The sequence below is a fragment of the Artemia sp. Qi Xiang Cuo genome, chromosome 3, assembly GCF_049724085.1.
Source record: "Artemia sp. Qi Xiang Cuo chromosome 3, ASM4972408v1, whole genome shotgun sequence".
NCBI lineage: Eukaryota > Metazoa > Arthropoda > Branchiopoda > Anostraca > Artemiidae > Artemia > Artemia sp. Qi Xiang Cuo.
In genome coordinates this window covers 69995103-70016291 of record NC_142796.1, presented here as the reverse complement: position 1 = coordinate 70016291, position 21189 = coordinate 69995103, and the positions used below count along the sequence as shown (strand labels likewise).

General features: G+C 36.6%; 2 protein-coding genes across 2 annotated transcripts in view; one reads left to right on the top strand and one right to left on the bottom strand.

The window, feature by feature from the left end:
- The window catches only part of LOC148954476 (uncharacterized), a 641124-nt gene that overhangs the window by 151034 nt on the left and 468901 nt on the right, over positions 1 to 21189 (bottom strand). The window lies entirely within an intron of this gene.
- The window catches only part of LOC148954479 (chromatin remodeling protein domino-like), a 51005-nt gene that overhangs the window by 2007 nt on the left and 27809 nt on the right, over positions 1 to 21189 (top strand). The window contains exon 2 of the mRNA XM_089087251.1: positions 7867 to 8044. Within this exon, the coding sequence (XP_088943377.1) occupies positions 7867 to 8044 (178 nt within the window). The remainder of the gene's footprint in view (positions 1 to 7866; positions 8045 to 21189) is intronic.

Here is a 21189-nt window from a genome sequence, read left to right as displayed (position 1 = left end):
TTGTACTTTTTGCCAGAAGAAAGATCACGGATGCGTGTTTATTAGTTTGTGTTTTGTGTTGTTTTTTTTTCTTTTTCCCAGGGGGTTATGGTATTGACCCCTTCGTCCTAGAAGTTCACGGAAATTATCAGTTAGTTAAAAAACAAAAAAAAATTAAAAGTAGAATCACTTTATACAAAAAAACTGCAATTTTTATGTCTTCATACTGCATGTTTTCAAAGATATTTGATTTTTGAAGCAAGTCCGATTTCTAACCCCGATTGTCTACTAATAACTATATATGACGTAGCAAGTGACTTGACGTATATCTAACACCAATTGTGTGCTAATAACCATATATGACAATGAGTGACGTCACGTAAAAATTGAAAAAATCTATTTTTGTTTTATTTTAGTTTTCAGTTCAGAATCGGTAAAGTTACAAACTGCAAAAATATTTTTGGTATTCGAGCAATAATTTTAATATTTTAATTGAAACTAGAAAAACACTGGAAAATTTTAAAACTACATAATAAAGAACGAATATAAAGTTATAATAATCACAATACGTTACTGTTTATGTGGAAATAAAGCTATATAATTGAAAGATGTCACAATATACAAATTTTGAAATTTTTTTACATGAAAACATGCTGAATTTTTACAATAAAGAAGCAACAGCACTGGCATGTCAAAGAATGAAAATACAAAGATGGCCATTCAACCCAGACCCAGAGTCATTCAAAGCCTTGCTTAAAGTGCACCTGGAAGAAGTTGAAAAGGAGACTTCGAAAGAGAAGGGAGGTGAAATAGAAAATGGGGAAAAGAATGACTTTGAAAAAGTGTTTAATCTTCTAGAGTCCTACAGCGAGCTGAAACATAGTTGTATAAAAAAACTGATCGAAAAGGATATTGACGACATTCTTGATGGTTTTGACGAAAGGAAGTTCGTGGTTTTACTGCTAAATGTTTTAGAAACATCATTTACGTCTAAAATTTTCAACTGGGATGTTTTTTATTTTAAGGTTGAACAAACCTTTTTTACGGAAGAAATTGGCAAGGAGTTTAAAAAGCATCAAGATAAGAATCCGCAGCAGATGGAATTTGAAATCTTCAGAAATTTAAAAGTTATTGAACTTTTAAATAGAACTTCCACAGGATCTTGCCAAGAAGAAGCTACGCTTCACACTGATATGCCACAGGAATTACAAAAGGACACGAAAGCTAGCAGCAGTAATATAATACAAGGGAAAACAACAGAACTGTCAAATAAACCACTGCTCAGCCTGAAAGAGACAAAAAAAGAAGTTGTCAACACAATTTTTGACTGGCTTCTTGAAGCAAAAAGTATCTGAAATTACTTCTGTGAATCCTTATGTCCTCTTTGTCGGAGTCCATGCCTAAAGGAAGTTAACCATCTAGGGAAACACGACACCAATCACAGACAAGGAGGAATTGCTGGAAACTTTTATTTTTCAAAATTTCCTGTTATTGATAAAGTCATAAGAACAGAAGACTCTAAAAGTCATTTACGTTACTTTTGCTCCAAAGTAATCAGTAAATACACTTGTGATCAAGTCCCCAAAGATTTTAAATCTAAAGTGAAAAATTGTGGAACAGAAAAATTCCAAAAATTTTCACGAATATTCCCTGATTGGTCAACTCCTTCGAAACATGCCACAGATATTACTTCCTCATTAGCAAAAAAATACTGGAAAGAAATTGCTGAAAAAAAATTGTAAATCTAGTGTCTTGGACAAAATTCACTGCACGTGACACAAATAGTCATTCCAGGAAAAAAGATTTGTAGGATAGTCATTCCAGGAAAGCTATTGACGAGTTGCTCCAAGGGGCAGTGTATTGGTGAAATGAGGGCCGAGCTAATGCACCTTATATTCATCCTCAGGAATGGACCTGTTACACCGGTGATGGTATTTCTATGCGGGGTTTAGAGCGAAGCATTTTCGGGGCACTTCCCACCAATCAGTCTTAGGCAGAAAGCAATGCTATAAATGCTAGTAGTTGGTTTGGTACGGAGCCATAAAATGCATAATATTGGGTCCTTTCCCAGTTTACATAGATTATGGTCATTGATTCTATCCAAAATAAACTTTTTCGCATAATGACCAACGGGATGTCTATTGCAGGTACCGATCTCCTGACTTCCAGTGTTTGGCTATACTTGCAATGCGTGGTTGGGGACAAGTCATCTAACGCTTCCCGTGTTTTCCCCCCAGATTTTATCAGGTAACCATTTGGAGCTGGATTGACTCTAGGCTAAGCTTTCAGAGCCACACTCTGGACCCCTGTTTCAAAACAAATAGCCTGGACTCAAACCCACGTCGTTCTACACAAAGGAATAGAGGGAAGCCTACGAGAAAACATATCATTATAGGAATTTAATCTCTCTTAGACTTGATTTCGCAGAGCATTTTAGTGTGTTGGATGAAAACGCTAACGAAATAAATGAATTTTTTGAAGTTTCCAGAGCTTGTGATACGACAATAGATTCAAAAATTAATTTTATTGAGGTTATGTCTCTTTAACGGTGAATAAATGAGGATAGAGAGGTGAGACTACTTAACGAGGAAACAGACTAACCAGATGGCGTCACTTGCGTAATTGTTAATTAAAGACGTAATGGGTAAAGGTAAATTGTTGATAAACTTAGTGAACGCAGCAAAGATGAAAAAAAATTAGAATAGCCAGGCAATGTGGAGTTAATTTTTACTTTTGAACAAGCATAAAAGGAAAAAAAGTCTTAGAATTAAGGTTTCAATATTGGAAGCCGTCGCAATGGCAGTAGTAGATTATTGCTCTGAAGTGTGTGGGCTACGAAGGGCTAAGGAAGATGTGCTCTTTTTAGAAGGACATGTCCAGACTATATTTGTTTAACTGATAGTGAAGCAGGTGATAAGGATTTTGACCAATGTGGATCGATTCTACTTTCTAGCACTACAATGTAATGAAAATAGATGAATAAATCTAGATGAAGATGAAAGGTTCTCAATAATTATGTTCTTTGGCAATCCCATTGTAACTAAATAAACGCAGGAGATCTTTTGAATGTAACAGGAAAAATCCTAAGATCGGATTTAAAGGAAATTAGAAGTTCATAAGAGGAAGAGTGAAGTTTCAAACTGTTTAGATTAGAGGACAAAATTGACAGTTCTTTTGTCTTGGGCGGTTTCATTATTGTTAGTAGCAGTAGTATTAAAAACTTAGAGACTACTCAAACTTCAGAATTCTTAAATTTTAGATGCTATGATTTTTTTTTTTGCATGTTTTAGTATATTTATTGAAGAGGTGATAAGAGTGTGTATTAATTACAGAGCCATAACCTAATTTCTGGAAAAAAATTGCATAGCAGAGTAAGGTAATAAGGTAAAGGATACGGCCCTAGAGCCCTTAAGTCCAAACCGGCGTTACTGGTCTCCCTTCAGCCAGGAAGTGCAAGATAATTGTTAAATGTATGATAATTATTAAACTTGATGCTGCTGTAGGCAAAGTTTTTAACAAAAGATCCTTGTGGTTTTAGGAAAGGGAGAAGATGTGTTTGCTAAATTTTCACTCTGAGATTAACAAAGTCCTTTAATTATCTAACCCATCAATAGGTATTTAATCCAGCTGATGGAGATGCTTTAACAAATTTCCTTCGGCTTACCGGACCAGTACATGGGGTGTGTACTGGAGTAATTTTCCCTTGGTTAAGGTAGAAGGTGATGTTTGAAGTTGGCTGCAGTTATTTTATATATTAGACAAGAGTCTTAGAATTGTGTTGTAAAAAGCTCTTACAACCAGAAATAGAGTTATCTAAGAGACAAATGAATGTTTTAAAGATGTTCTTGTTTCCTTTCAAACTATTTTTGAGACATAGTAAGGGAATCTGCATGGGGACTTATGCAAGAAACTAAGATAATGTCTGACAATGGGTAATAGATGCATGATTTTTGCAGGATGTTTATAAAAACAATGCAGCACTACAAGGGTTCACATCCATTATAGGTACTTCTGGTCTCCCATTGTGGAAAGAGACTTGTGTATTGTCTATCCAGATGAAAATCTCGTTTCTTATTGCCTTGTTGTAAGAACCCTAATCATATTTCATTGCAATTAATCAATCCTAAAGTGGTCAATTAAATGCTCTTAAAATGTCAATTATATTGAATTTGTATATGTATGCAGGAGAAGGGGGAAGATTGGATCAAATGCTCTCCTCTCCCCATAACATGGTGCCAGTCTGTTTATAATTGTGTTTTATTTACCTTTCAAATCAAAACTGATTTTTGTATTATTTTCAGGCCAACACAGACCTAGTATATTTTTTATGCATATTATAAATATATATATATATATATATATATATATATATATATATATATATATATATATATATATATATATATATATATATATATATATATATATATATATATATATATATATATATATATATATATATATATATATATATATATATATATATATATATATATATATATATATATATATATATATATATATATATATTATAATTACATGACTAGCTTGGTTCACCTAGCGTTCTAACAATATGAGTAATGATTCTTTCAAATTCCCTTATTAATTAAATAGGTTCCTTTAAAGTTGGTCCAAAAGACCCGCGTCTCCCCAAATTCTGGAAAGTAGAATCTTAAAATTGTGCTTTTGGGTTTTTCAGATTCAGTCTGTGGTGTATTCACAAGATAGGTCAAAATTCTTTCAATTAAAAAAAACAAATTTAAAAATTATTGATTTATTTGACAATGTCACATGAGCAGTATTTTGTTGAGGGAGAGGAAAGTGGGAAACCATGAAGTGCCAAAAATTGGTAAAATAAGTAGAACATTAAATATTATAACAATTTTTAATTTTTTTTTTTTTTTGTCTAAGTTGGTTAGAGACATTAAAGCTATCCTCTGCATTTATATAATCTAGCCAGACCATGCATACACACAAAATATTAGAAGGTAAATTTTTCAGGGCTACTGTAGAGGAACCTTTAAGGAAATTTGGAGAATTAAAAACTAAAGGTTTTTTGGTTTTAATCCTGATCTTGCCTAAAATATCCTCTTGATTACCTCCCCAAGCCTCAGAGCTGCATATATATATGTTTGATTAAAACTTGTCCTTTCTAGCTGTAATGATGTTCTTACGGGGGAAAAGCTAGATACCCAGAGGAAGGCTTTAACTGTGTTGTATTGAACAGGCCAATCTTTACAGTGGAGGGATTCCTAACCTCTGTGAGGTCACATTTTTTTTCTGAACTGTATATTACAAACTCATGTTCCTGTTGGGATAGTCGACAAGATCTTTTCTAAAATATTATATTATAGTCCTTGCATGCACACCTTATATCTACAAATTAAAAAAAAAGAAAAAAAAAATAATTATAGGATTATTTGTAACAAATTTCACATAATTTATTTAAAAGTTAATAGATTTAACAAAAATGGCATCATACCTGTTTATTTTAAGTAAACCATAGACGTTTTCTTTTCAGAAAGCTGTACATGCAAAAAATCTCAACTATATTGCTATAAACAGCAACATTAGTTAAATCTGATTCATAAAAAAAAATTAACTAGCTACAATATTGTAACACAATAAGCTTATCCTTAATTAGAACATAAATAACATTCCTAGTAATGAGTTTATTTGCCTGATAATAAATGGATGTCAAATCTATGTTATTATTTTTATATCAATCATACAACTAGGCAGCAGAGTCATCTCTAATATAAGGCAAATTTTCTGGATTCAGGAAAATCTCTGATTCCAATCCAGATTATGTTAGTGACTACTTAGTGACTACTTTAAAGGTATTTCTTTCCCTTAAAATATATTAGCTTTCTCATACTTCAAATTTCCATCGCATTTCCGCTTAGATTAATATATCTTTCGGTTAAAAATTAACCATTTACTGGAGTTAGTGTGTATTTTGAACTGCCTTTGAGAATTGTTATTGCTTTCTGTGTATGTATCTGTTCTACAATGCTATTAGTTTAAAACACATGGTATTTGATAAAGTGCTCTCCTAATAAGTTTTGGAGAACTGGCTAAGTGATATGTAAGTGCTGTCTAAAACTATAAGAACAGTTAGCCTTTAAAGAGGTGTTGCTTAACTGCCTTTTCTAGTCAACAAATGATAACTAAATAATGTTGTCCCTGAATTGAGTTTTCAGAAGAACTATCGTCTAAAAGTAATACTACCGAAAAAAGTTTTTTCCACGAGAAGGAAAGAAAGATCCTAAAACTTAAACCAGATATAAATTAGTTTATTGTAACACAGTAAGCTTAAAATGACGAAGTCACTATGAATGAATATATAAAAAAGAAAAAAACATGACTGAGTGTGGTGTTGTCTGTGGATTCCTATGGTTTAGATTTCATCTCTATGTGATAATGTTTCAAGCAATCAGAAAATTTTGAAAAATCTGATTGGTTCACAAAGTGATAGCTAAATCTCAATATTTGTAAAATCTCATTGTGAATGGGCCTTAAAACGTTATTGTTTTATCTACAATCAGTTGATTGTGCTTTGGCAATGAATATGCACTTACAATAATACCCTAAATTGCTTTCAAAATGTATATTTACTCCTACCTTTCTTTAGTGTAAATTTATGCAAGTTTTATTTTTTTCATTTTTTTTCGTTGTGTCAAATAAAAGATAAAAAACCTTTATAGTTTAAATATGGGGTACTGGACTTTTTTTCTTAAAAATATGGATTTTTTTTACTTATTATAGTCTTTTGCAAGAATTTTTTGTAGCAGAAGTCCTCAGTCTGTACTTTGGTGCAAATCTCTGTGTATGCCTAGCCACCTGTTCCCCGTTGATGTGGATACATTTTCAAGTACAGTGTCTTTTCAGTCACTTTCTTGGTTCAATTACTGCTTCATCTTGGTAAAGCTTACTGCATTTTGGAATTAATAAATAAATAAAATCAGCTTCAATTTCGTTTTGTGGATTATTAGGAGCTTTATTTTTTTTTTAGTTCAAATAGAATTTGGCACCTGTCTCTTTTAGTTTTACATTGGGAATGAATTTGCCCACATCTGACGCTTAGCAAAGGGAAAAGAAAAACAAATAACTTGTATTTTCAGGGGGGCCCCTCCCTCTTGTGCTCATGTATGGTGGAGAATATGTTCAAATAAATAAGTCAAATTCTAAAAAATTACATTTACTGGCCTTATTTTGCAATTTTCATAGATCTCTAGATTTGTTCAGAAAGTTAGTAATCCTAGTTTTGACTGCAAGCAAACCTCCCCTCTACCTCCTTGTATGTTTGCTTGTAGGCTGTATATACATTTAAAAATGCTAATAGTTTCCATCTTATGGATGATGAAAGTTGGACGACTTAATATAGCTTCATTTCAAGATAGGATAGTGAGTTGATGCTTCACTAGAAATGATAATTAAATTGTAGACTTGTGTTAATTTATCAAAATATAGGGGAGGGGCAAACTTACTTTTTTTAATTTTTTCAATGAAATTACCAAAAAAGGTATCATTCAGTGTAAACACCCCAAAAGGGTACTTTTTAAAATCTGGAGGGTAGCTTAAAAATATATAGGGAGGAACAGACGCTACTGGTTCATGTCACTGATGCCTAAATGCTACTGGTTGCCTGGATGACACAGCCAGTTCTTGGAGGACTGTCAGAAGGGAGAGGGGGAAATGAGTCTCAGAGCCTTTTTTTCAAAATTTCCTCTGAGGTGAATAGATGCTTGAGTTTTTTTTTTATATTTGATGCATTTTTGTCTGGTCATTTGTTTGTTAACTGTTGTGCAGGTAGGGATCCCCCCATGTAAAAATGTAATGTGTAATATTACAATAAAATGTAGTATATTTTTATCTTTGTTACAGGTTAGTGCTCAAGTACCCTTTTTGCTCAAGCACACTTTACGTGAATATCAATTAATTGGGGTGAATTGGCTTGCAACTATGTCTGAGAGGCAGTTGAATGGCATATTGGCTGATGAGATGGGACTTGGTAAAACAATTCAGACAATATCTCTTTTGGCATGGCTTGCCTGTGATAAAGGTATTTTTTTTGTGTTAGATTTGAACAAGAAGAGAATCAAATATCTGGCTTGATTGTAATGGAAGGATTAAATAATAGAACAGTTTCCCAAACCACACCATCAGCCCTCCTGAGGCGGTAGGGGGGGGGCAAAAAAGGTTGGTATACACATCATGCTTTTTCAAAGACAACTTGCCTAATAGATGATAAGTATGATGAAACATTTATTCCTGAAAAAGTGACCACAGTGTAGGGCTTGCCTTGGACTAAATTGAATAGCTCAATCTTTAAACAATGACAGCCTTTTCTGTTAATTAATTATTATAATAATTTCAGAATGACTTAACTTATTTAATGATGTTTATCAAAACTGCCCCTTAGTACTTTTGCTGACTACAAATTAATAGTTGTGCTAAATTCGTCTAAATGTAATATAATATTGCATATTTTTATTATATCTTTAAAAATAAATGCTATTGTTATTAAATCAAAACTATATAGTAATATTTTTAAATAATGAGGGCAAAGTACAAAATGAGTACCAACATCTTTTAGGGGTAAAAATCTTCTATTTACTTCTGCTATTTTGACATCTTACTAGAAATTACCTTAGATTGCACTTGCCAGCAATGAGGACAAATTCTGTAGTTGCCTTGCTTTGATGATGGTGACTTCACCCCCGGCAAATTCCAAACTGTAACCTATTGTTTGCTGCACCCATCTCTATTAGTTATAGACGTGAAGGCTTCAATGCTAGGAGACATAACAGCATTCTGACTAGGGGATCGCCATAGGCAAAACTATATGTTTGGAGGAGAATTTGTTTTGTAGCCTGGTATTAAAGTGCTTCCATTTGAGCTTCAGAAGGTGCCCTCTCTTTTTAGTGACGCTGTATCTGGAGCAGCTTAGGGATACTATGTTTACATCATTAATATATTGCCTTGTCTGTCTCAGTATGCAAGAGATGGTGCTTTGGGCCTTTGGAGTGTTGTAAAATATGACATGTTGAACATTTCTCATGTATTTTGTTGCTTGTTGCTGAATAGATTCCAGGATAGTTTGATTACTCTTCAGAGACTTGTTAATTTGATCTACTTCATAACTTTCTTTTTATCATATATGAAGAGTTTGCTTGGCTTTGGCTACTACAGACTGTAAGTTAAACTTGAACTTGTTGTCAACCAATACTTTCTGATCTTTTTTGCTTTGACTACTTGTGAGTTGCAATTTTGAGCTCTTTTTTGATTGCGTAAACTACTAATATTAAGGATTATTTGTTTCAAAATGAATAAACCTTTATTTCAATCAACCAAGATGAGCTTAAATGATTTTGACAGATACTATATGGGTCATAAAATAGAGTCTGTTATTTTTTAAATAATCTGCATACAGGCAAATCTTATTGTTTCTGTTTGCGGCAGTGGTGTAATTATGTCAAAATTTTGAGGGGAGGGGGGGAGGGGCAAAATTTGGGGCCAATTTTAAAAAATCAAGTGAAAATGACAGCAAAAACTGAAAAATGAGCCGCATAGTAACAAAAAAGGTAAAAACTAACACATTTCTGTGGATGCTTGAAATTTGCAGGCTTATCTTAGTTTTGACAATATTTTTGGACAAACCAAATTTCTGCTAGAGGGAGGGGCAAACTGGGGTGTGAAAGGGGGACTGAGATGTGGAGGGGGCAAACTGAGACCGGGGGGGAGTAGTAGCCCGCCTGTCCCATTGCCAATTAATTGATACCGCATGTCCATTGCCCCTGTGTTGAGGGTGTATTGTTAATGTAGATAGTGGATAAGGTTGGACCCTACTACTACTAAGAACTCACCACAGCACAAAGCCGCCTGAGGCCAACACAGCTACGCATGCTCCTCCTCACTCCAAATTTATTAAAAGCCTCCCTCTTTACACCCTCCTAAGAAGTTCCCATTTCCTTTAAATCTTTCTTTATGACATCCTCCCACCCCAGACAAGGGCAACCTGCTTTCTGCTTAGCCTTAGATGGTTGGCTGAAAAGCAGAATCTTTGGCAATCTATCATCCTTCATCTGTAAAATATGGCCTAGTCATCTTAACCTTTCTTTCCATATAGCCCTTGAAACCAGGGTTTAACCACGTTTTTTACAGCCTACAGTTTGAAATAGTCAGTCAGTTGGGTACCCAGAACAATCCATAGCCGATTTCCCTGCAATACGTGTAGTAAATCTTCATCCAGTTTTTGGAGCACCCATGCTTCAGAGTCATATTTGACCACTGTAATCACTGTACCTTCCAATATTCCAAGATAAGTTTGCAGACTTATCTTCCTATTCTTCCAAACTATTTAACTGGGAAAACCACCCTGAGCCTTGGCTATTCTACTTTTAACATCTTCCCTGCTCCCACTGTCTACTATTAATGCTACCAAGGTAAGTGAAGCTGCCCACCTGATCAATGTTTTTGTTACTCAACATCACCTTTTCACCTTCACTTATTCCTAGCCTTAGTGACTTATTTTTATTAATATTGATTTTCAAACCTATTCTAGCACTCTGAACTTGCAAAACCTCTATAAGTTCATTCGTTTTTTTTCAAAAAAATCAAAAAATTATTTTTTTTTTTTTTTTTTTTTTTTTTTTTTTTTTCTTGTCCCAAACTATTTTTTTATCATGAACCGTTAAGAGACCAGCGCCTCTATACCTTGTATTACCTATAGTACTTATACCTATAGTTCTTGTCCCAAACTATTTTTTTTATCATGAACCGTTTAGAGACCAGCGCCTCTAAAACCCCTATAAGTTGATTCGTTTTGCTCACACTTTTATCTAGGATGCTTAAATCATCAACATAATCTAAGCCCAGGAGAGTTTTTCCTCTCCATTTGATTCTGTGGTCTCCCATTACCTTTCCTGTGCTCCTTAATAGAAATTCCATCAAAATGATCCATACAAAGGAGTTTAGCTGCTGGTTGAACCAAAACTCAGCCATAAGGTGCTCCACTTTGAGAATCTGTTGTTTCTGAGAAGAAAGTAGAGTCATTGTCTCCAAATACCTGTACCACGTCCTTCCTATGGGTTAGAAATTTTTCTGTCCAATTGACAAGGTCATTGGAAGCTCTACCGCACAGTGTGTTTCTGGATGTTAAATGCTAGCTGCAAGGGTTTTGGTTCACCTTGAGAATGGATCAAGGATGTATCATTAATGCAGGTAATGAATAAGTCTATATTCAAAACTTTGCTCTAAGGCACTCCACCTGCAGCAACAAATACTGAGGCAAATTGTTTATAAGTGCTTTAGCTATCTCCCTCAGATTGCAGATCTTTGAGCTATCTTGTGCCAGTTCCTTAACCAAATGGCTTTCAGGGCTATCCAATGATAAATAGCTTCAATTTTATAGGGTTGAAGTCTGTTGTTGTTGCTGTTGCCTGCTTGTAATTTTCAATGGTAATTCTGGTGTGACTTCTCAGTTAATAACGTGTCTGTTTATATTTTTCATAATTATCCACCTGGTTGTGATTCATCTTCCATTATCACAGTATTCCAATATCTTCCAGTATTCACAACTTCCAGTATCTTTTTTTATGTTCCTAGCCTTTTTAATTGCTTTTACAATATATGAGAGGGTATTTGGTTTTCTTTTCATTTTATTAACGAGTGATTCCCAATAGCTGTCCTTGACTCATCCACATTAATGTTCTTAATGAAGGATCTATCACAATTGTCCATTTACGTTTACTGATTCCTCATGCTTTTCAGTAGTATTTCTGGCAAGACTTCTCAGTTAATTACCTGCCAATTCCTCATGCTTTTCCATAGTATTTCTAGCAAGATTCCTTGTTATGATTTACCTTAAATTGTAGCTAGGATCAATCTAAGGATTTCTCCTTGTAGAGCTCTAGAATGATGACTTGAGTTGTATTCTAAGTTCTTTAGTGATCAGGTGCTGTTGCATGATCAGTAGCATCCCAATTGAGTTTACACTCTCTGGAGGACTGCAGCATCCAGCTTTTGTTTGAAAACATCAATAGATTCAGCAGTAACTGTTTCATTATATAGTTTGTTCCAACTGTTGACAACTCGTGATGTACATACTTGTACTTGTTGCACGTTCAAGCTGCATCCAGGCTCATTGTGGTGCCCAGCAGATGGCGACATGTCTTCTTTCATAGGTTTTGCTGAAGGGGGGCAGGCTCTACCATTTCCAGCCACTGGCGATCCCAGCGACGGCCGTATTTTTGGAACCCTCCGATTGGCTCTATATCAGACTTAACTGTTGCTAGCCACGTCTTCTTTTGGCCTCCTGCCCTCTTCTTCCATACCGGTAGTGGTAGACATTTGAGGCATTTTTTGCTTATATGTTCATCTGGTCTGTACATTGTTTTGCCAAACCATCTCAGTCTCCTGTGCTTAACAATGTCAGAGACAAGTGGGCGATCCCCACATCTTCTCCTTACGAGATTCTTCTCCATCTCCTTCATTCGAGATTCTATCGGAGAGGTGGATACCCAGGATATAGTGCAGGTATTTGTGGTTGAATATGTTCAAGTTCAACGCTTCAGCTGCTTTAAGTGACCACGTTTCACATCCATAGAGGTGGACAGAGAGAACCATAGCTTCATACACTCGGAGCTTTGTGCATGGCGATATTTCGCTCCACTTCTAGAGATACTTCCGAAGTTGAAGGAAGACACTCTTGGCTGACGATATGTGGCTCTGGATTTCTTCTAAAGATTCGCCGGCAAGGTTTACCATCGATCCGAGGTATTTGAACGACTGGAAGTCCTCTATCTGATTACCATTTAGGGTCACAGGGGTTTCATCCATCCTATCTGTTCGCATGGATTTTGGTAAGCTCATTTGGAGACCAGTCAAGAGTGCCTTGACTGCCACGTCATTTATCGTAGCCTGTGCTTCTGCAACGGATTCAGCAAGCATGTCCACATCGTCAGCATAGTCAAGATTTGTGACAGAGAAGGATGGACTCACTGCAACGCCTTTATACTTGTCCAGGACCCTGAGGATCCAATCGATGACGAAGCTGAACAAAGTTGGTGAAAGAACACAGCCTTGACGTACACCTTCCTTGATCAGGACTAGATCTGAAAGATTGCCATCGAGTCTTACCTGGGCCTTTGTTCCTGCATAGTATGCCTTGAGCAGATTGATGATCTTCTCAGACACACCGTCCTCTCTCATTGCATCCCGATGGACTGAATCGAACGTGGTAATGAAGTCTATGAAGATTTGGATTGTTTCCTGCTGGTGCTTAAACCAGTGTTCTAGGATCTGTCGTAGGCTAAAAATCTGGTCACAGCAACCCATGCCTGGCCTGAATCCTGCTTGGTTGGGTCGCGTTCGGCTTTTTCTGGTGTCTCCGAATCTATTTAAAAGTATGACTGCAAACAGCTTAGCAGCAATGGGGATAAGGGATATACCTCAGTAGTTTTTGCAGTCCATTCGGTCTCCTTTTTTGAAGATAGGGAGAATTATTGAGGTCTTCCAGTCATCTGGGATGTATTCATTGTCCCAGCCTTTGGTTATCACGCTATGAAGTTCATCCACCGCCACCTTGGGGAGAGCTTTCAGTAGCTAGCTCGGCAGGAATCCCGTCTATTCCTGGGCTTTTATGGTTTTTCAAAACTTGGATCACTTTAATTACTTCATCCCTGAAGGGTGGGTCCATACATACATTTTCATAAGCCTGGTTGTGCGGTGAGTTCTGTGGGGCTGTAAGTGGTTGCTTTTGATTACTATTGTCTCCTGGTCTCAATAGCTTTTGGAAGTAAACTTGCCATCTTTCGATACGTTCCTTGCTGCTTGTGAGTATTTTCCCGTCCTTTGCCTTAAGCGAGGGAATGGTAGTTTGCTTCTTCTTCCCAGTGCATTTTCCAAGTATCTGATAGAGTTTTTGTGTATCGTTCCGTGATGCGGCTCTTTCCATATCACTGGCAACATTAGACCAGTAGGCATTTTTGTCAGCCCTTACCAATTTGTGATATTCTTGTCGTAGCACTTTGTATGTGGGGGACTTCTTGTTGGCCATTTCTTTTTTCTTGGCAGAGAGTTTGACTTTCGTTTTTAAGATCCATTTCTTGGTTTTACACTTGACAAACCCAAGTTGGGGCACTGATCAGTCGGGGTTGCCTCCTCGGTGTCATCTTGAAGGACAGCGAAGCGGTTTGGGAGTTCAAGGACAAATGCTCTTCGGTACTCATCTACTTTCAGCTTCAACACGTCTATTTTCTGGTTTGGCATAGTATTCTTCCTTGAGCTGTCTGTACTTTAGCCTTGTCTTCAGCAAGAAGTGGTCAGATCCATTTTTCGATCCCGTGGCAGCACCTCTGTGCACTCTCGGGTCCAACACCATGGATTTCCATCGTCGGGATACAAGGAGATAATCTATTTGGGCCTTTACTCTTCCATCGCGGGATTCCCATGTATACATATGACATGGCTTGTGTCTAAACCAGGTGTTAGCCACAGCTAGATTGTTCTGCATTGCGAAGAGCAAAAGCCTGTTTCCATTTGTGTACCTGTCTCCGAGGCCGTGCTTCCCGATTGCCTGTTCCGAGTTACTCAGCTTTCTGCCGATTCTGGCATTGAAGTCGCCTCCTATTAGGAGGATATCTTTCTAGGGAATCTTATCAATGACTGTCTGCAGGTCACTGTAAAACTGATCTTTTTGCTGTTCAGTGGCATCTCTTATTGGGGCGTAAACGCTAAGGACAGTCAGATTGTTATTACAACCTTTAATTCTTTCCCGTATGATTCTCTCAGACACAGGCTCATATTCGATGAGCCCAGTGACTGCTTTGGGGGACAACAGGATACCTACTACTGCTCGACCAGATCCATCTAATGGTCCCTAGTCATATAAAGAGACCGCCTTCCCAGCCGAGGATTCAAGGGTCAAGATGTTACGTCCATTTAGTCTCGTCTCAGAAACGCACAGAATATCAAGGTTATAAAGATAAAATTCATCCACTACAAAAGCTTGTGTCAATGAACATTTAATCGAGCACAGGTTCCAGCAGTCAATATTCAGGCCTTGTCTTCTTGATAGGACAGTTGCTAGCATACTTTTTGACGAGCGCGCCATTCTTGTCGCATCGCATAATACCAGGGATGCCGTAGCCAAGCTTTTCATCATCAAATTTGTCATCATCATTGAGCGTTTCTTGGGGATAAGGTACACCACAAGGTCCTCAGTCTTGCGGTCACCCGAAGCGCGTTGGCCATCACCTTGCTCGGCGTGGAGCTCAGTGATGTTTACACCCCTTCACCACTTTGAGGTGCGCTAGCGGATTTCCTATGCTGCCTAGGGACGGAGGGTCATGCCTCATTGCCTGGATACCAACCGCCACCGTGGAAATTTCTAGGCTTAGCTAGCCCTTTGCTCCCACCTAGAATCAGCAATAGGCTTCAGAAGGGGGTGACTCGTCAACTCGTGATGGAAAGAATCGAGTGTGCACTCTAGATATAGTAGACTGCTTGAAAAGTTTAAGGTCATAACCTCAAGTTCTTAAGTTTGGATCAACAGAAAGGAATAATGCGGGGAGAGTATTATCCCTCATTAACTTACAGGGTAAAATGGCATCCTTTCTATTTCTCCTGTAAACAAGTGTAGGGCGATTCAGCTTTGATAGTCTTGCTGGGTAGGAAAGCTCCCGCATACCAGAAAGCTCCTGCATCTAAGATATCACTTTGGTCGCACGTCTCTGTACATCTTCAAGAACTTTATGTCTTTTTTAAAATATGGGGATGCAAGAGACATTCAAGCTTAGGCCACACAAGTCCCTTATATAGAAGACTGATGACTTTAGGAGAACAAATGGAAAGTGTGCTTAATCAGTCCCATAGTTGAACTAGCACTAGCAGCAGAGTTCTTAGTATGAGTGCTGCATTTTAGTTCATTGTCAATAGTGACACCAAGATCTTGCTCATTATTTACAGAGAAGAGTGGGTGGCCTAAGAAAAAAAAGTGACAAGGATTCAGTTTGCCAAAGTGAATGATATGGCACTTGGCAACATTGAATTCAAGAAGCCAAGGCTCAGGCCATTGACCAAACAACTGAAGACTATTTTATAGAAGGGCGTGATCTTCACAGGACAAGGCTAGTCTGAGAAGCTTCAGGTTGTCTGCATAGAGTGTTGATTTACTGCTGATAATGGAAGGAGCATTCTTGATGAAGATATTAAATAGTGTAGGACATACTTCACTTCACAACACTTCCCCGAGGAACTCCACTCAGAACATGCATTGAGGAAGAAAGAATATGATTACCAGAGTCATCAAATAACTGAACACATTGAGTTTGCAAATAAAGAAAATCAAGGATTCAGAGTAGGGATTTCTCTTCAAGCTTGACTGCATGTAATTTAATCGCAAGTCGCTTGTGACAAATTCTGTCAAAAGCTTTCTAAAATTCAAAGCAGAATCATGTCAGCAGGCACTCCCATACCAAGCAACTTGAAGATGTGATCATATGATTCAAGGAGATTGGTATCAACAGATCTTCCTGATCAAAAGCCATGTTGTGAACTGTGTAAAACATTGTCAGCTCCAGAATTGACTATTCTTTCCAGAACATTAACAGCTGCTGATGTCATGCTTATGGGTTTGATAGTTTTCAGCAAGGCCCTTTCTACCTTTTTTTAGATTCATTAAAAAAACTTTCCGAAAAATAAGTTTTTCAAAGAAAAGTAAAGGCCATTTTAAACTTAAGCTCAGCAGATACAAATACCTTTTAAAATTCAAACTCAAAACGGCCAGAAATTATTATTAAAGAATAAATGAAACCCAAAACGAACAGAAATTAAATAAACAATCATAGCAAAAACATACAACAAGTAATAATATAAATGAATAAATAGATCTTAAAGCGAGTAATGCTTCGATTGAATATGAATATCAAGCTTTAATCGAAAAAAAATATTTTCCTATTGAAGTATAAATGAAACTTAAAACGAACAGAAATTAAATAAACAATCGATGCAAAAAAACATACAATAGATATTAATGTAAATAAATAAATAAATCTTAAAACAACCGAAACTTAAATTGAATATGCAAATCAAGCTTGACACGAACAAAAATCACCACAAACAAGAGTTTGGGTCTGACCTCCTTCTCTCACTGTAAAAGTCTAAGACTACTGCGTCATTGGCGCTTTACTGAAAACCAATTTTATGACAAATATTTTCTTTTGTACTTAATATTGAAAATAAAGATTAAAATTGTAGTCACATTTTGAACTGATGAGCTTTCAGCAATTAATATTGCTGAATTAATATTGCTAAAATACATCAAATATTCAGTTTAATTTATTAGCTCTTTTTAAAAATGTTAAAGACGAATATAGTCTCACTACAAACAAGAGTTTGGATACTGCCTCCTTTCCTAACTGTAAATAAAAACCTAAAGCCTACTGCGTCATTGGCGCTTAACTGAAAACGGATTATATTACAAACATTTTCTTTTCCAGTTCTTACAGTATTGAAAATAAAAATACATTTACAGTGAAATAAATTCTTGAACTGATGGATCTTTCAACAATTTAATATCATTATACATCTAATATTCAATTTGATGTTGTTTATACTTTCCAAGACTGTTCAAATTGCATATAGTTTTCAGTAAAGTGCCAATGACGCAGTAGGTCTTAGGCTTTTACAGTGACAGAAGGAGGTAATACCTAGACTCTTTTTTGTTGTGATTTTTGTTCTTTTCATGCTTGATTTATATATCCAATTTAATCTTTACTCGTTTTAAGATTTATTTATTAATTTACATTAATATATATTGTATGTTTGTTTGCATTGATTGTTCATATAATTTCTGTGCGTTTTAAGTTACATTTATACTTCAATATTTAAATGATTTTTTTTAGTTTGAAGCTTGATATTCATATTCAATCGAAGCATTACTCGCTTTAAGATCTATTTATTCATTTATATCATTACTTGTTGCATGTTTTTGATATGATTGTTTATTTAATTTCTTTTCGTTTTGGATTTCATTTATTCTTTAATAGTAATTTCTGGTCGTTTTGAGTTTGAATTTTGAATGATTTTTGTATCTGTTGAGATCAAGTTTAAAATGGCCTTTTCTTTTATTTGAAAAACTTATTATTTCGGAAAGTTTTTTAATTCAATTTTGTACGTTTTTAAGTGCAAAAAATTTCAAGTTTTTAAAAATTCCTTATTTCAAAATCAAACTTAAAAAAAATAAATCAAATGTTCATCAAAGTAACAAAACTGATATCAAAGTAACAATATCAAAGTGAAAAAATGGGTTGTGTCAACCTCGGAGTTTTTATTATCTGATGTTTGAACTATTTTTAACAAAATTGCTATCTCAAAATTTTTATCGAATGGGTTTGGGGAAAAAGGGCGTGGGAGGACTAGATTAAGCTTTGGTCTCTTTTGACTCTTTAAAAGTGAACTAGAACTTTCTATTTTCAATCAAATTGAGCCCTCTCTGAAGTTTATACGAGTATCACTTCTATAAGAACCATATATATCCCCAGAGTATAACTTACAACGACTATCCCTCGGCCCTGGGGGGTTGTTTCGACCCTGGAGTTTTAATATGTGATGGTTGAACTATTTTTAACAAATGGTTACCTGAAATTTTTATCGGATGGGTTTATCCATCCGATACACCCAAAGGCGTTGAGGGCGGGAGGGGCTAGTTGCCCTCTGATCTTTTTTCACTCTGAGAAAATGAACTTATGAAACCATAATTTCCATTCAAATGAACCCTCTCTGAAGTTTATTCGAGCATACCTTCCATAAGAACCATATATGCCCCCAGAGCAATACTTACAACGCCTGCCCCAGCCATGCGGGGGGGGGGGTGTCGACACAGGGGTTTTTGTTATCTGATTTTTGAACTATTTTTAACAAAATGACCATACGCAAAGGAGTTTTAGTTATATGATCTTTGAACTATTTTTAACAAAATGGCTACCTCAAATTATTTATCAGATGTATTTGGGGGAAAAGGCTTGGGAGGGGGGGGGGTAGTTGCCCTCTGATCACTTGACTCTTAAAAATGGCACTAGAACTCTTGATTTCCAATCAAATGAGCCCCCTTTGAAGTTTATACGACAATCCCTTCTATATGAAGTGCCTCTGGGGAAAAAAGTAAATGGTGTGTGGGGGGAGGCTAGCTGCCCTCAAGTGACTTTTGACTCTTAAAAAGTGAATTACAACTGTCAATTTCTAATCAAATGAGCCCTCTAAGAATTTTATACGAGCATCCCTTCCATAACAACCATATATGCCCCCCATGCCATAACTTACAACGCCACCCCCGGGCCCTGGGGGGCTGTGTCAATACTGGAGTTTTTTGTTATAAGAACATTGAACTATTTTAAACAAAATGTCTGTCTCAAAATTATTATCTGATGCATTTAGGGCGTGGAGGAAAGGGGGGGGGCTAGTTGCCCTCCGATCTCTTGTTCTCCGATCAAATGAGCCCTCTCCGAAGTTTATACAATCATCCCTTCCATAAAAACTGTATATGCCCCTAGAGCATTACTCATAACGCCTGTCTCCGGGCCCTGGCGGGTTCCGTCGACACAGGAATGTTTCTTATCTGACCTTTGATCTATTTTTAATGTAATGGCTATTATAAAAATTTTATCGGATGGGCTTGGGGAAAAAAGGGTAGGGGGTGGCTAGTTGCCCTCGGATATCTTTTGAATCTTGAAAATTGAACTAGAACTTTCAATTTCCAATCAGATTAGCCCCCTCTGAAGTTTATACGAGCATCCTTTTCATAAGAACCATATATGCCCCCCGGACAACACTTATAACGCCTATCCCCCGGGCTTGGGGGGCGTTTTGTTATTTAATTTTTGAACAGTTTCAAAAAACACTGGCTATCTCAAAATTTTTAGCGGACGGGTTTGGGGAAAAAGAGCGGGGGGGGGGGGCTAGTTTAACTCTCTTGACCATTAAAAAGTGAACCAAAACGTTCAATTTCCAATCAAATGAGCCCTCTATGAAGTTTGTACGATCATCCCTTTCATAAGAACCAAACATGCCCTTAGGGCATAACTTAGAACGCCTTCCCCCGTGCCCTTGGGGGCTGTATTGACACCGGAATTTTTCTTACCTGGCCTTTGAAATATTTTTTTAACAAGATTTCTATCTCAAAATTTTCATCAGATGGGTTTTGAAAAAGAAGGTGTGGTGGGTTAGCTTCCCTCGGATCTTTTTGACTATTAAAAAGTGAGCTCGAACTTTCAATATCCAATCAAATGAGCCCTCTCTGAAGTTTATGCGAGCATCCTTTCCATAAGACCCATAAATGCCCCCAGGGCATAACTTACAACTTCTGCCCTCGGGCCCTGGTGGGTTATGTCAACACGGGAATTTTTGTTATAGGATCTTTGAACTATTTTTAACAAAATAGCTATCTTAAACTTTTTATTGGATGCATTTGGGAAAATAGGTTTTGGGAGGGGGGGAGGAAGCTGGTTACCCTCCAATATCTTTTGATGCTTAAAAAGTGAAATAGAACTTCAATTTCCAATCAAATGAGCCCTCTCTGAAGTTTATACGACAATGTTGTCTATACAAAACCTTATATGCCCCCAGGGCATAACCTACAACCCTTGCCCTGAGGGCTGTGGGGGAGGTGTCATCCTCAGAGACCTAATTTCCAGAACTTGAAACCTACGTTTCATAAAAAGGCTGTCTGAAAATTTGGATTGAATGTGTTTGGGGAAAAGGTGGGCGTGAGAGGGGGGTTAGTTGCCTTCAAATCATTTTTGACTATAAAAAAGGGCAATAGCCCTTTGAATTTCCAGTTGAACGAGCCTTTTTTACCTTATAGGCCCCCAGGGTATAACTTAAAACCCTTGCCCTGAGGTTTTTTGGGGAGAGTCCTCCTCAAAAACATATTTTCTATCTGGAAATCAACTATGCTGAACAAAATGCTATCTCAAAATTTTGATTGGATGTGTTTGGGGAAATGATGGGTATGGGGGGGGGCTAGTTGCCCTCCAATCAATTTCAACTATTAAAAAGGGCACTAGCCCTTTGAATTTCCAATCGAATGAGCCAGTTTTGAAGTTTCTACGACAACACCTTTTATAAAAAACCTTATATGCCCCCAGGGCATAACTTAAAACCCATGCCCTGAGGGTTGTGGGGGAGTGTCCTCCTCAAAAATATATT